The following is a 16,596-nucleotide window of genomic DNA, read 5'->3' on the forward strand; positions in this document are numbered from 1 at the left end:
GGGAATATTGTACCCCCTGTTGTAAAATGTAAGCATATTAGAATATCATTAAGGAGTTCCATAAAACATAAGAAAACAGGTCAAGTGCTTTTAAATATGTCATGGCTCTCTAACGTGACTTTTAACAGCCTTTATTTTCATGTTAGGGGTGCAATATTTCAAGAAAAGACGTCCTCAACCTCTTTTTTGTGAGCCACATGTAAAAAAGAGTTGGGGACCAAAACAAGCATGAAAAATTTACCTGGGGTTATCAATTATTTGGTAGCCCATACGTGGACTGGCAGCTTACAGGAGGCTCTGTTTGGCAGTACACATGGTTTGTATGTAACTAAAACTTGCCTCCAAGCCAAAAATTCAAAAATAAGCACCTGCTTTGAGGCAACTGGGAGCAACATTCCAAGGGGTTGGTGAGCAATATGTAACTCCTAAACTTCTGGTTGGGGACCACTGTTCTAGATTATATAGGTTTCAATGAGCACTGTGAGAAAAGTACTACTAAGAGCTGAATAAAACTAAAATCACTAAGCATTGTACTGTATACAGGTATAGGATCTTTTATCCAGAATGCTTAGGACCTGGGGTTCTTTATATAATTAGGATGTCCATACCTCAAGCGTACTAAAAACATTTAGGCACCAATATGGATTCATACAGTTTAGTTACCATCAAGTTCAACAGACAGTTTTATTATTACAGAGAAAAAATGGAATAATAGGAATTGTTTGCTTAAAGTGGAGAAAACAAAACTGACTCAAAACTGTCATATTCTGCCTTCGATTTAACTAAAGAAAGTCTTTTAAAGGAGAATGCAAGTCAAATTTAAAAAGCATACTGCCCAATAGTCCTCCTATTGTTTAGTAAAAACGCCACACTTTTGGCTCACCTAATCACATATTTACTCAGTCACACTTACTTCACATTTTCTAGAACAGGCAGCCATCTCTAAAAAGGTATTCTCCCTTCCTTTCCCTCCTTGCTTCATACTGCACATGTGTTTCATTCCCTCCCCCCCCCCCCTCTGCCAGATCCGCTTCTGATTGGTTGGTGGCATGTGTAGCTCAGAACAAGAGACAGGATCAAGTTACACTCATGCTCAGAGAATAGGAAGGCTACACAGCCTACAGGAAGGGGAGAGAGATTTCAGTGATGTCACTGTAGGCTTCACACTGCTGTAGGCTGCCAGCACCATATCTCAGAGAAGCAAGCAGGGATCTGGGAATTTAGATATGCAGTAAGTACTTAAAAAGAATGCCTTTAGACTTACTTTTAATTTATATTAACCTTTCATTGTCCTTTAAGGATCATAAATTAGCTCCCCTGTATGCTGGGACACCAGGATAGGAAGAGTCCACAGTCACAAGGTGTTGCCACAGGGAAACAAACCAGGGACTCTAGCATGAGATCCCACATCTTGGTTAACTTTTCCACCCAAGGATATAAAGATGTACTACACAAGAACCATGAATATCCTGTAAATTATATCCTTATAAACAGAGTTTAGTGATGTCATCATAATTGCCGCTCAGTGATGCAATTTCTGTCACGTGACTCACTGAAACTTGTGCATGATAAGAAATAAAGTACCCTTTATTGTAATGTATGAGAATATTAATGTTTATGGAACTCTTCGTTGACTTGTAATATCACTATATTTAAAACGGGGGGGAGGGGTGCATTATTCACTGTATAATGGACAATTTGGCCATTTCCATGAGGCATGCTCTAATCTTCGTGTCTCTCATGGTATTATGCCACCAGCTTCTTTCATACTGTCAGCCACTACCACCCTTACTCATCCTCACCAATGTTCCTTCTGATTCCTTCTTGGCTATGGGTGCAAATAAAATCTTTGTGAGCACATTTTAAACTTGTGTGCACATTTATAAAACATGTCTGCTCAGGTTGGAATAAATACAAAATAATAGGTTTTAACATCAGATTCTTTGTGCGCACCATTATTTGTTGTGTCCGCTAACATTTGAGTGCACACTTAGAGAGAACATTGCCCCTCAGCTACCCATCTCAGCATTATGTCAACTGTATGAATGGTCACATAACCTCTCATGACTTTTATTCTGGTCACAGCTGAGTTCTGTCCTTAAATTTTAGAGGGGGGAGGGGTACACCTTTTTAAAAACACAATTTGAGTCATGTGACATAACTAAGCACAGGTATTTTAAATTATAAACAGTGCTTATTGATATTATGACTTGGTGCTTTTTTAACTCATTTGTGTCAAATATAATGAAGCACTGGAAGGGGTGTTATCTTGAGGTTCTCTGATTTGTATGCAGCCATTTAACGTCTAGCTGACTTCCAATATCCATATAGATTTCAGTAGGGATACGCTATTCTCTATTTTATTGGATATTGGTGTCTTTTGTTTATCTATTAATACTAATTCCAAATATGAAAGCGCTTATGAGACATAATTGCACACTAATATTTAAATAAACAGTACAGATTCTAGTGCCTATGCTGTGCTAGAAGTGTCACATTAGAATATGATTTATGATGAATTTTTTTTTAATTTATAAAAACAGGAAATACAGTATGAAAAGTCAGTACAGTTTATACTTCTATCCTTTCTTAAAACACCTGAATTACATAGATATAAATAGTGATATTGCAGAGAGAAAGCTGACGTTTTGTATCTGCTTTATTTTACAGTACTATTTCAAGATCTCATCAGAGCAAATGCTAGTTGTCTGGTTTGGTTATTTAATATTCATAACCCGTAGCATTATGTGCTCTGCTTAATACATTTGTCCTCAGTTGGCTGAAATGAAATGTTTGTCATCCTTGTTAAAAATGAATTGTCATCGGATAATAAGAATTTTGCATATATGAGAGAGTGAGCTAATTAAATCCTCAGCATTAATGTAGCTTCATGGGCGATGGAAAATAAAAGGTCACCTCAATGTAACATACAGTTGTATCTTAAAAACTCTTACTCCTTTGTGAGGGTTATACTATTTTTCTATTGTATAGTCATATAGAAAATATGACCTGGGCTTAAAGGACAACTATAACTCGGGGTGCTAAAAGCCCCCTTAACTATCACTGCCTTGACCCCCCTCACCTCTCCCTTATCACATAGTGTTTAAACACTATCCCTATCACTAACCTCTAGCTAAAACAGCAGAGTAGCGCAGCAGCGTGCCTGGCCGACATCTTCTTAGCAACTGAAGGCACTTTGGGTCTCTCCGCCAATACGAACCTGCTTGCGCATGCACAGTTGGAGGTAGCAGGAAATCCGCTTAAACTGCGCATGTGCAAACAGGGTCCATGTCGGTGCAGAGACCCAAAGACTTAAGTTGCTAAGAAGATATTGCCCAGGTACATCTAGCGATAGGGACATTGTTTAAACTTAGGAACTATGCAATAAGGGAATGGTGAGGAGGGTCAAGGCAGTGATGGTTAAGGGGACTTTTAGCGCCTGGGGTTATAGTTCTCCTTTAAGAAGAAAATTGCACCAATGGTCGCAGGAAAGATCTTAATTGTAATGTGTATGGGCACCTTTGTTCTTTAGTGTGGCCTACAAACATAGTAGGTGTACTCATGTAGGGTTACTGCATACACTTACATTCAAAATCTTGAAGTAGCCCTCATTAGAAAAAAATATTTTATTTAACTTAACTCTACTTGTTTGTTATGCAGTTAGCTATATCACCAATAGAACCACGCTTCAGGAATCGATTCTCAAAATCCTGTGTCTGCCTAAAAAAAATTCAGATCTGTGGAGCAGCTTCTTCTTAGCTGGAGGAAGTGCACCACAGGTATACCCTGAATGAAGCCCATCGGGTGACAAATGAACATGTAAGAGGATATTGGCACTACATTTTGTCTGATAAATGGTTATCGGATTATTGCTGCAATTTAGCAATACATGCTTTAAAAATCCTTTGGGTCTGTACCTTTATATTAAAAGCAAAAATAAAAAGGCAAAAACTTTTTTTCATTTTTATTTAGTTCTAGTCTTCATCTCTTATGGAACAGAACCACACCATTGATATGTGTGCTTTTATGTGCAGCATAGTTGAGCAATTAGGGTAGACAGACATAGGATGCTGAACTTTGTCAGTTGGAGGGGCCAGTATTCAAAAGATAGCTCTTTGAGTGCTGCATCAGTGGTTTTGACCATAGCCAGTTTTAAAGCCAATCCCATCCTAAAGTGTACATATTTTATGTTAAATACAGGATGTATCTGTATGTGTATAACTATATTTGTTTCAGAAAAAGTTTGTTGCACATAATGCATTGGATAAAACCAAAATTATCTACAAAAGTTATAAGGGCACATGTACATCTGCAAGTGTAGTGAGAAAAGTGCAATTTTAAGTGCTATAAACATTTTTCCCAGAATGCAGCATTTTTCCCAGCATTTTTGTAGTCACAGCAGGATGATGTGCTTGACATCATTTCAGCATCCATTTCAACAAAATTTACATGACTTTCCTTGTACTTAATTGCAAATTGGGCACAGTCTGCCTGAAGTCAATTCAGGATTTTGCTGGCGTAACCAGTGTTTGGTGTGCATGTAACTTATGCGCCCTATTCTTTCAGCTGAACTGAACTGCTATGATTGATGCAGGGCACTGAGGGAACCCTGGAGCTCCAGGATTCCCCAGAGTCAATAGGCACAGAACGGATTCAGAACAGAAGGCAGGAAGGACTTAGCGGTGACAAGCACCCCCATACGGAATTTTAAGGAGCACATTTTGCTGGAAGTATCTTTAATGAAAGTGATTTTATGTGCAGCTGAGTGCAGAGAAATTGTGGGGACCACATCTGCACTTGCAGATCCCCTATTGGAATTCCCAGCATGTGAGTTATTGGTACTCCAACTTAGTGAAAACAGTGGGCACTGGCTTCCTGTGCACAGTCTACATTAAGAGAATAGGGCACTAGCACCACTAATACACCTGACAGTAAGAGGCAACCTAGTCTTTTACCATTGCTTGCTCCAAAAGCATGTGTCTCAAGCCTGCACAGCATATGACAGTGAGAGAAGTTGGTGCACGTTATACTTTGAGTGCAGTGGGTTCTTGCAACTCTAGCAAATTATTCAGTAAGAAGCAGCAGGTGCTTGGTGCCATCCTAACTGAAAGGTATGGGTACTGGTACCTATAAGGCCTAGCAATTTTGCAAAAAATAAAACTTAAACCCTTTCTTAGAATGTATGCTCTTGGTAAGAATAACCTACTAGTAAAACAAGGAGCTAGGAAACATCAACATTCAGCATTTTCAGTCTCATTATATAGAAAGATTAGTGACACTGGATGTTGTAAGCAAATAAAACATATGTTGAATTATTTACCCGCTACCATTTTTCTCTACCCTGAAAACTTTCTAGTAGTTTGCATAAGCCCAGTGCCATGCCATAGCTTCTGCCTTCTGTGAGGGCCTATTTTGAATTTTTGTCGGTGCCTGCAATACGACTAAGCACATCTAACTACTCAGCATCTCTCTTCTTCATTTGTTGCATTCTTTACTTTGTTCTGCTGCACCTTTCTGACATCTATGGTATTAGTACATCTAGTCCTGTCTGTCAGACAAAACTGAAGCAGCCTATCATATCTACAGTTTTTATCTAGCAATACTAAAAAAAGACTGGTAATTTACCAACAACAATAGAAAAAACATATTTATCAACATGGTACATTCTTTTACAAAGCATAAGCTTTCTGCTTACACAGCTATAGTATATACCAGCAGTTTTCGACCTTCCTTGCCCACACCTTACTTGCTTAATACCCAGACTTTACCTATTACAAAAATCAAATGTAAACTTGATCTACAGGTGCCCATAAAAATTACTGTTACATACATTGTTACATTGATTCCACAAACCAAGTCGTAGCAACAATAATGCCAAATTTTCAAGTGAAAAAAGTCACTTCACAAATTAAGAAACACTGGAATATAGGGCAATTCCTAAACTAAGAATGCTTGTAGAAAGTTAGGATTGGCTCCATTTAGCATCATGATACTCAGACCATTGCAGGACATGCCTCATTGGCTAGTAATGACATCAGTATTTTTCCTTGTCGTACTAATCTGAATAGAAAATATCTACTTTTCAAGAAGCTGTCATTTGTTTGTGCTGTTCCTCTGCCTGAGGAGGTATAGAAAATTAATGCGCAGTCATATTATAAGGCTTTGTCACCTTTCTCACCCTGCTGCTAATCCTACCATGACAGAATTAAATTGAATCTACATTAGGAGAGGAAAAAGACGAAATAAAGCAGTTTGACATTCACTGCAGACCTTCTACAGAGTAATTGTAATGATATGGAGACTCATGAATTAGATGATTTTAAACAAGTTTCTCTTAATTATGTTTTCTTTAAGCTAATTAATAGTGGTAACTAAGTAAATAGGACTTGCTGAGATGGTAGAATTTCCTTCATGGTAGCAGGCATTCTTGGCAAACTGCAGATGAAGAGGCTTTGTCAAGGAGTGCTGATTTTCTGGGTGTACATTGGGCGATCAATTCCCATTAATGCCTCCAGCTATTTTCTGTTTGTACTCTTAAATGCCTGAGACTGGTGTTTGCTGCTTGAACACTTCTCTGGCTTTAGACCGTTCTGCCAAGTGTCATGTACCTTGTTATGCCTGACATCATGTCTTCTTCCACAATTTAGTTTATGTACTTTTTCTGTATATTTCTTGGTGTTGACCTCATTTGGTTCATGACAACGTCTTTGCTCCCTCTCTCTGAGCTTTACCTGTTTTTTTTAGTTTCCCCTGGCTGTGGCCTGCCCTAACTTTTGATTTGCCTTTTATCTGTTAACTGTCTTGACTTTTTTATGCTCTGCAGACCTGCAGTACTCTAAGGCCCCAACAACAATGTAAAAAAGGCTTGTCATAGTTGAAATGCCATGCACTAGAGATAAACCTATGGCATGAATTGTATTTATTGAATTAAAACAGATCATTAAACATTTGGCTACTACACAAAAGGACAAGCATAAACTGTAGATTCTATTGTCTTTGGGTTATGCTGCTACCTAAAAAGTATGTTTGCCCAGTATTACATGGCATTGACAACTCTTGCCACAGACAGGGTTTAAAAGTAAATGTCAGTAGAACATCTTGTTTTATAATTGTTTTATGAAGTACTAAATTATTTCCATAGAATTTTACAATAACAGGAAATTATGACCTGATGACCTGTCCCATAAACTGAAATGCACTCACTATATAAAACATGTACCTAATCTTTTGTGTCCAAAATGGCAGGCAATTTGTTCTGAAATACATAACAGAACATATTTAACATACACACTGTGGCAGTATGCAAGCCCAAGAAGACCCTAGATAAACAATATTCATGCATAGAAAAACTTTCGTTATACCAATTACATTATTTAACTTACATCATGAGAACAGGCAGATACAACTAGCTGCCAAAGTTCAATGAGTTGTGGTTTGTATTTATTTAGCTTAAATATAGTGATAGTATGTCCTACACAATGCTGTACCAAGATGTGTTTTGTAAACGTTTCATTTATATTTAATTATTTCATATATTAATGTAGAACCACACATTTCTGCAGTGCTTTACAAAAACTATGCATCATTAGCATCAGTCCCTGCCTCAGAGGAGCTTACATTCTGAGGTCCATCACATTCGCACACACTATGGTCAGTTTAGTCAGAAGCCATTTATCGTGCCTGTATGTTTTTGGAGTGTGGAAGGAAACTGGAGTACCTGGAGGAAACTAATGCAGACTTGCATCATTCACATGAGTCCCTACCCAGTGGAGTGTTCCAGTATAAAATACAAAGCAAAGACTTGTCTCCCAGAAGCAAAAATAACATCACTACTGTGGCCCAAAGAATATTAATAAGGTTAATAATATGGCAATTTAGCACAAATGCTGGGTCTAACATTGTGACCCCCCAAGCACCTCTACAAAAGTACATGAAAATGCAGCATTTCTGAGTGTTGGATATCCATTAGAGAATAGAAGAAAGGCAATATTACACCTTGACTGTTAATCTAGAGGAGCCCTTTACACTTACCGGTGAAAATCTTAAGCATTGTATGGGTCACCACTATTCAAAGTAAGCCATTTCCATGTTTTTCTAAAGGAAAAATATTTTCCTAAATCCTAAATTGTCTTAGCTACTCCATGGAGCCTATTGGGTCTTTGTTCTAAAATGGTTGAAACAAATCCCTAGCACAGCAAGGTATTTTTTGTATCTCTCACTATTCTTGAGGAAGAATCCCCACAGCCCATAACAAATAACAAATGCAATTGCTGTAAAGAACTGTATTTTTCATCACTGTAAAACTTTTGTTTCGTCTGCGGGCTGGGAAAGAACTTAACTTAGATCTGAAGAGACACTTTATGTTTAAAAAGGCATTCAATTTACTATATATTTCAGTAAAACATATGGGCATAGGTTATTGTGACATTGAGAAAATGCTCTTTTGTTGTGAAATGCTTGTTACAAAGGGAACCCTGGAGCTACCGCCTTGCCAGGAGGTGGTGGTATCTCTAGGGCTCCCTGGCGTCAGTCGGTGCAGCAGACCACGATTTGGAATGGTTTTATGCACAACTGACTGCAGGGAAATTGTGAGGAGTGCAACTTCATTTGCGGATGTACATGAGTCCTACAGACGTTTTGAACTCCAGCAAGTCCAAAATAAAGCAGAATATTGTTCTCTTTAATATTATTTTTACATAACACGTTAACTAGTACTTTTTGAAATGCCCTTAATTGGTTTATGCACCACATGCCAAAGATCCTTGGATGATACTATATTGGCTTGAGAGTGGGGACCACACGCACTTACTCCAGAAAATATCCTAGCAAGGACATCTTCTCCTTAGTAAAGAATCTGCAGTTTGTTTTCCCCCAAGTATCCCATTATATGCATTATATTATGTTCACATCCATCTTGGATCTTTGCTTTATATTGTTGAATACAGCATTATTTTTGTCCTAAATCCATAGTCCTTAAAGACAAGATGGTAAAATAATTAAATTCTAAAGTCTAAGATACAATTGTGCAGACTCTACAGGATACCTCAGTTTTCCTCAAATGCCAGCATTCTCAGACAACTGTGGGTGGTAATATGAATTCAGCAAGTGGTGGGTAACAAATTTGACATCCCTGAGTAATAGGCCTACTCAGCCTTCTGAAGTACCAGGTTACTTTATTCTTAACATATGATGCTTGGCCCTAGTCCTTGTACTGCAAATCCAATTTAAATAATTTCAAACATCTTTGAGGTTGAAATGCAAAATTCAATTACCTCAAGCTGCACATTTGATGGTTCAAGGACTGTGTGCAAGTATAAAGGTTTCATATGTGGCAATTCTAGCAAGTGAATTAGTTAAACCATAATTCTGTATTGCTATAATCCTTTCATACTTTCAATATAAAGTGCTTTGCACATTTATGAGCATTATGCAGATCAAGAGAGTTTCTAATTTAGTTGGCTTGTAAGATTCTCTCTTTCTAATCTCAGCTCTATTCATATTAATGTGGAGCAAATATTTGTTGAGAAACAATGGTGAATACTGTTGCAACTCAACTTTAACAGGGAACACAATACTCTTTTAATTTTCACATACTTTGTACATATTCTAGTGGAATTTTTAGAAGATGCTCATTTGTGCCTCCAATAGCATTAAAGACAAACTCCATTTGTTTTTTTAGGTGAAACTATTGTGTTATTGGGTTTTTGTACTAATCTTATAAGTTTCTGCAGATATGTCTTTGTCAATATTTACTGGCATCCTTGTCACTGAACAATGCATACTGCATCTTTAGAACCGGGATCTGTTTTGCTGTTAAAGAGTATGTGATATCTTCCTCCTCTTAAAATTTTAGAGAAGATGAAGATATCTCCCTTCCTCTAGGAGTAGGAGTAAATTGTTTATTTCAGATAAAACCCTTTTTTTACAATGACACAGTATGGTTTAATACTAAAGATAAATGTTTACTAGAGATTACATATAAACCTAAATAATAAGAATATAGCATAAATTGATGGGACCCCCATAACAGATGGTTAGTTTTTTTGTACTTTCAAATGATAAGGCCTTACTTTTATCTTAAGTAAATAAACAAAACAGCCAAGTACTTCTTTCTAGAGCCACCTTCCTCCTTAGCCCTTGCTTTCTCGTCCTAATGCACTTGTGGTCCCGACATTTTCTGAAAGGGGTAAATACTTTCTTGAAATTACCAATAACCAATAGATTTAGAATCTCTGAGAAGTAGCAGAAAATAACAGAAAATAACATTTGTTTTCAGAATTGATCATGTTAAAAATATTGTTTAGCATGATGTAGATATTGATATTATATTTGGTTGTGTGAACTAATTTCATCATGCTAACCTGATAGTAAAAATGCCATCTGATTGCTAGAGAGCTGTACCCCTAAAAACAAGAACCATTCTGATGCTTATTCCAGGTTGTTTTCATTCATATAATCAATGCTGAGAAATAGATTTATATTGCACCATTATTATTCTGTTGCAGGGCTGAAAATAGGGGTTGGTAAGGTAAATATGTGCCTAGGGCACAGTTGGAGGGGGCACATTTATGAGCAAAGCTGTAGGTCCAGCAGGATGGAAAGTGAAGAAATTAGCAAGCAAGTGGGGGTGTCAGTGGTGGAAGCTGTGGAAGCTGTGGCTGTGAGAGGGCGGGGGGTAGTATTATATTTTATTTATTGCATTACATTATAAATATTACATTTTACATTGTTTTATTTGTATGTATGTATATCTTTATTTATAAAGTGCTACTTATGTACGCAGCGCTGTACAGTAGAATACATTAATACAAACAGGATGTTAAGATAATAATAAATAAATACAAAGTATAACAATAAATACAAGATAAATACAGCTGCAATAAGTTAAGAGTCGAGGACACAAGAGGAAGGAGGTCCCTGCCCCGTAGAGCTTACAATCTATATGGGAGGGTAACTTACAGACACAAATAGGCAAATGCGGTATAAGTGCTGTAGGTCACAGTGGTTGACATTACAATATAAGTGCTAGTTCCCTGATCAGGTGCTGGGTGAGTGCTCCAAAAGGTAGTCTAGTTAGTTTTATTTTCTATTTTCCTGGTATTTCATGCATTTCAGCATCCAGCTCTAGTACAAACAAGACATAGAATCTTTGGTTGACCAGTGCAGTTCATTGTACTAGTATTTGCATCCTTGTCAGAGTGAAGCTAAATTATTTATTCTGGGAGGCTTATCAATATCTGGGTCTAAATATTATCTTGCCTTTACACATTTCCTATTTGTATTTTATTTATTACAGTTTGATATGGACGTGTGAAGTAGAAAATATCTACATCCATTTGTTATCCCCTTCCAGTGGACCCTTATCTTGTCTCTTCACTTTTTGCTTGTCTTATTCCCACGTGTGCACTCTTTAGTTAACCCCACCCTATTCTGTAGTGGTGTGTATAAATGTTGTCTATTAGAGTTTCATTTAATGTAACATCTTTAAGCTTGAAGAAGAGATGTAATACTATCATCTTAAAAGCTTGCAATTTTTACTTACTCAGCCAATAAAAGGTATCACCTAACCTTACATTTTCTGCAATTTTTCAATGGCTAACACAGTATAATGCTTTACTACCATGGAGTTCAAGGAAAACTACCCAAGCCTTTAGGGAGGACACTCTTATTATAATGTTTACCTGACAAACATGTACTCCAAGAAAGCTTGTGTGGTTTCCTTGTACCGAACTAGCAAACTGAGTAGTGCTTTGTCTGGCCTACCAAAAAGTTTGGGTGCAAAAGTTCTACACTGCAAATGGGAACAGTGTGCTTACCCAATTTTGGCCCCCCTTTTCCCGGTCTCCCATCAGTCTACAGTATTCCCCTGATTTTAATGCATTTTGCCAACATTTCCTCTGCTCTGTTACAATAACTTGACCATAAGAGAAATAAATTAGCTGGTTCTTAGTGTGAATATCTTTAAATAATTTCTATTGGTAATATTTTGTGAAAGCTGAAAATAATGTGTTGCTATATTGATCAAATGTTTTTTGTATGATAGCAGTAGGGCACTTAATTTTGCCTGCATCATAAACTTACAGATTGGTATAGATTTCTTCAGACCTAGAATTCTAGGAAGTGAAGGTGACAAAACCACAATGCACTTGTTTCCGGGAATCCAGTTTCTGAGATCACCAAAAGGTCACTTTCTTCTACTATTTTTGAAAAAAAAAAAAAAACCCTGCAAGCAAATTTCTATTTTCTGATGCTGCTATACAATATTTAAAGATTTGAATGACTTCAAAAAGAAACCCCTACCGTACCTATTTGAACACTAGAATGTTATCTGGCTTTATCTGATTTAAGGGCCAATACCAAAACCTTTGTGCACTTTTGCTTCCTGTTTGGTCCTGTATGTTTCATCCAACTTAAATTTTAAGCTCCAAGGAGTAGGGACTTTTTCCTACTAATTTACTATCTATTACTATGCTTGTCCTCCATGTCTGTACTTTTATATTGTACAGCGCTGCTTTTTCATATAGTGCTTTATAAGTAAAGTTATACATACATCGATACATTGACTAAAAACTGTTTGCAAATACACTTGTCAGGCTATGTTAGTTACTATTACTCTAATTTTACTCCAAAGCAGCAGGCCAGAAGAAGAGGAAGATATTTATGTGTGCAGTTGTAAGGGCATTGACACCTAGGGGCTGATTTACTAATCCACGAATTCGAATCCCGAATGGGGAAAAATCGGATTGGAAACGAACATTTTGCGACTTTTTCGTATTTTTTGCGACTTTTTCGTATTTTTTGCGATTTTTCCGTTGCCGTCGCAACTTTTTCGTGAATTGTCGCGACTTTTTCATAGCCGTTATGACTTGCGCGAATTGTCGTGACTTTTTTGCAGCCGTTACGACTTGCGCGAATTGTCGCGACTTTTTCGTATTGAGCGCTAGTAAACGGCAGGCAAACCTTTCCGATTTTTTCGCGACGGCTACGAAATAGTCGTGACAATTCATGCAAGTCGTAACGGCTACAAAAAAGTTGCGACAATTTACAAAAAAGTTGCGACGGCGACGAAAAAAATACTGCATCATTACGAAAAAAAACGCATTCAGCCGTTTTCGTTCCGTTCGTGGATTAGTAAATTGCCCCCCTAGTGTGCTTGCCAGTGTTTTTCTCCCTGTCCACTTCCTATCTGTTTGTAGTTTGTGCATCTGTTTGTCAGTCAGTTTATCTTTCCTCTGTAACCCACTGTAAAAATTAAACAGTACCTTATACTTGATGGAAACAAAGCTGCACAAATTCATATTCATGGCAATACAATCTTATTGGGTTTATTTAAGTTCAAAATTATTTTTTGCAGACCAGGACCAGTATCCAAGCATATATCTTATACCTGTATAGCCTCAGGTGGAAGTACTTAAAATTCTATATCTGTCGCATAGTATATATTACACATTTTCCGTTGGAATTTGCTTCCACTCACATGACATATTGCCATATAGTGCATATAAGCAATATAAAAGTCATATGTCAGCAAAATGTTTTCATTAAGCATAAATTATCAAACAATCTGGCAGCTTCTAAAGTAGCACTCCACCCTTTTCTAAGCCTTCTCACTTCAGAAAATATAGGACAACCTAATTTCTGATACACATTGCTTGGTCTGTCAGAGTACATGAACATATGCTTTAATTTAAAATTATTAGAAATACTTTGCAGGTATCTCTGTTTCGGTCTGTCAGTTCTGATTTTTGGTCCTGAGAAGAGGTGGGAATTATAGGAAAGAAGGCAGGGTGTTAGATGGGTCCCAGCCCATGACTGGGTGGTTTGGGCTGTGTTCTAAAACATCCTGAATCTTAGGAGATATGCAAATGCACAGGCTGCTAAAGTGATCACTAGAAGTGCAGCAAATATAATTTACAATAGGTAATTATATAATAAATTTTAAATAAAGATTAAAAATCTCCTGAGGTTCAAGTTGGGTTGCCACCTCTGCTGGCTAAGAAAGCCAAGCAGGGGGCCGGGGGGGCCCCGGTTTTCCTAATTAGGGAAACCAGGCAGGAGGTTTTGACCCGTGCAGCCCTTCCGAAAACTGGGTTGTCCAGGTCAAAACCTCCTGCCGTGCATTAGAATTCCATCGTCTGCCTTTGTATCTGTCAATTGGAAATTTTTAAATGTGACAATATGCATTGTTAACAATGGTGTGAGAGTCATTTTCTAAAGGTGGCCATACACGTGGCGATCTAACGATGTTTCGTGCGACCATCGGTCGCACGAAACATCGTCAGATCCGCCACACACCGTCAGGGCTGAAACAGCAGATAAGGAGGTAGAAACAATAGGATTTCTACCTCCTTCTGCTGATTCAGCCCTGACGGCAGATTTTGGTCAGGCGCCTTCTATGGCGCCCGATCAAAATTTTCTAACCTGGCCGATCGGCGAGTCGTCCGATATCAGCAGCTTCCTGCGATATCGGTCAACTCGCCGACATGCCATACACGCACCGAATATCGTACGAAACGAGGTTTCGTACGATAGTATCGGTGCGTGTATGGCCAGCTTAACCATTGTTGGGTATCTGGTACAAAAGCTTTCAATGAAACACAACAGTCTCAAAAGTCATGCACTGAACACTGTACTGTACGAATCCATATATAGTTTGCATTTTAAAAATAATGTTTACTTCTTTTTGCTGTTATTTATAAAGGTGTTTTTTAGTATCACAGGGAATAGAAATACAACTTCTTTAATAAGGATATAGGGCCATGACGTCCCCAGTAATCTTTTTGCTAATACAAAGGTATTCTAAGTAAAAAAATAATATATTACTATCATATAGCCCTAAAGGCGCAACACGGTATTAAAATTTTACCCTTAATACTGTTTTCCATTCTTATAGTATTTTGACAGTATTCTTTTTCCAGGTGATGAAGGCATGGAAATTAAGAAGCAGATCACTGGTATGAGAAGGCTTCTAAATGACAGCACTGGCAGAGTCTATCAGAGGGTTGGAAAAGAGGGAGAGAAGCTCAAACAAGAACCTCATGAATTGGACCTGCATTGGGCAGAGAGCTTGAACACTCCCTGTGCAGCAGAACAGGCTACGCATCCTTCCCAGAACCCATGGAACAATGCACCTATACAGACGACAGAATTTTCAGGACAGTATGGAACACGGTCAAAAACTGTTCAGAATCATCATAAAAATGCAGGGCTGAATGGTATGTAAAATAGAAGCTGAGATTTTATCATAGAAAAAGTTACATTTTTACAGGTATTTATGCAGAACTACTTGCTATATGACTGTGGCCTCTCTCTCAATATTTTGCATTTTTGTAAACCTTGAATAGACAGGATTTATTAAAAAAAAAAAATAGTGAGTAAAAGTTGGCAAGCTTGTATAGTGGTCTGTGAGAATATTCTTTACTAACTTTACCAGTTTACTTGGGAAAAAAAACACAGAATTAAAAAAAAAGAAATCCTATTATAAATGAAACTGCTCTATACAGACATGGCCAATGGATGGACAAAAGGCATGGCATGGAATATTTTTCAGCCTCATTGAAACTAAATCGAAAAATTAGATTCTCGCCAGTGTGCAATGGTTTTTCTAGAAAAAAACACAAACTTGACTATTCAGGTTTCTTTGAAACACTCTCTGCTTCATTTCCAAATGATAATATTCTGATTTGCAAATACACCTCAAGGTCCAGGCTATTAATTTTAGTCATTTTATCAACTGCCAGCCCACTCTTGATATTTCCCAGTGTTCTTTTGCCTTTAGATTGATAGTGAATGTTCCCATTTAGAAGTTAGAGCTCTTTCATTGGCTGATCCCTTTGCATTGTGTTTTTAAATACTCCTGGAACACAGCCAGGGCATGACTATAAATTACCCACAAACTGCAGGTATCTATAATGAATGCATACCTTTATATTCTTTCTGTTTCTCCACACAGAGTCCACTAATACAAATCGATTTTTTATTTTTCTTATGAATTTCTTATGGTTTTAGTAAATTTTATTTATTTATTATGATTATTTTTCTGCCTATGATACTGATTTATGAGAGATGTTCACCTTAAATTTACAGTTTTCACTATTGTTTGTTCTTTAATAGGAGATATAAGAATGGCAAATACACCAACAGAATCAAAGTGTTGTACATGTAATTGCCAGCCAACCCTGCAAGCCATCCTGCAGGAGCTGAAAGCAATGAGGAAATTTATGCAAGTACAAGCAGGTGTGTTTCTCTTTGGATCATATTTTATTGTTAATATATTTTAGACAGGTAGAGGATCTTTTATTTTTAAACCTGTTTTCCAAGATGCTGTGAATGACATGAAGGCCTTCTCCCATAGACTCAGTTGTAAGGAAATAATTCTTGTACATGATTCCAACCAAGCTGTATGAATATATATTGGGAGCAAAAAATCCTATTGGGTTTATTTAATGTCTCATTTTCACATATAGTAAATAATGTACTCCCTATTGTAATATATAAGGATAGCATAAGTCACTAAGGAGTTCCATGACCTTATACAAGTCATGAAATTCTGAGGAGACTTCTAATATACTTCTAATTTTGCATCACTAAGCACTG

The 16,596-nt window shown here is 37.3% G+C and overlaps 1 protein-coding gene across 1 annotated transcript in view; it reads left to right on the forward strand.

Moving 5' to 3' along the window:
• Window positions 1–16,596, forward strand: part of bend7 (BEN domain containing 7) — a 41,744-nt gene that overhangs the window by 8,887 nt on the left and 16,261 nt on the right. Inside the window, exons 3-4 of the mRNA XM_002935251.5 lie at window positions 14,919–15,215; window positions 16,114–16,236. Of these exons, the coding sequence (XP_002935297.2) occupies window positions 14,919–15,215; window positions 16,114–16,236 (420 nt within the window). The remainder of the gene's footprint in view (window positions 1–14,918; window positions 15,216–16,113; window positions 16,237–16,596) is intronic.

This window comes from Xenopus tropicalis, chromosome 3 (assembly GCF_000004195.4).
Source record: "Xenopus tropicalis strain Nigerian chromosome 3, UCB_Xtro_10.0, whole genome shotgun sequence".
NCBI lineage: Eukaryota > Metazoa > Chordata > Amphibia > Anura > Pipidae > Xenopus > Xenopus tropicalis.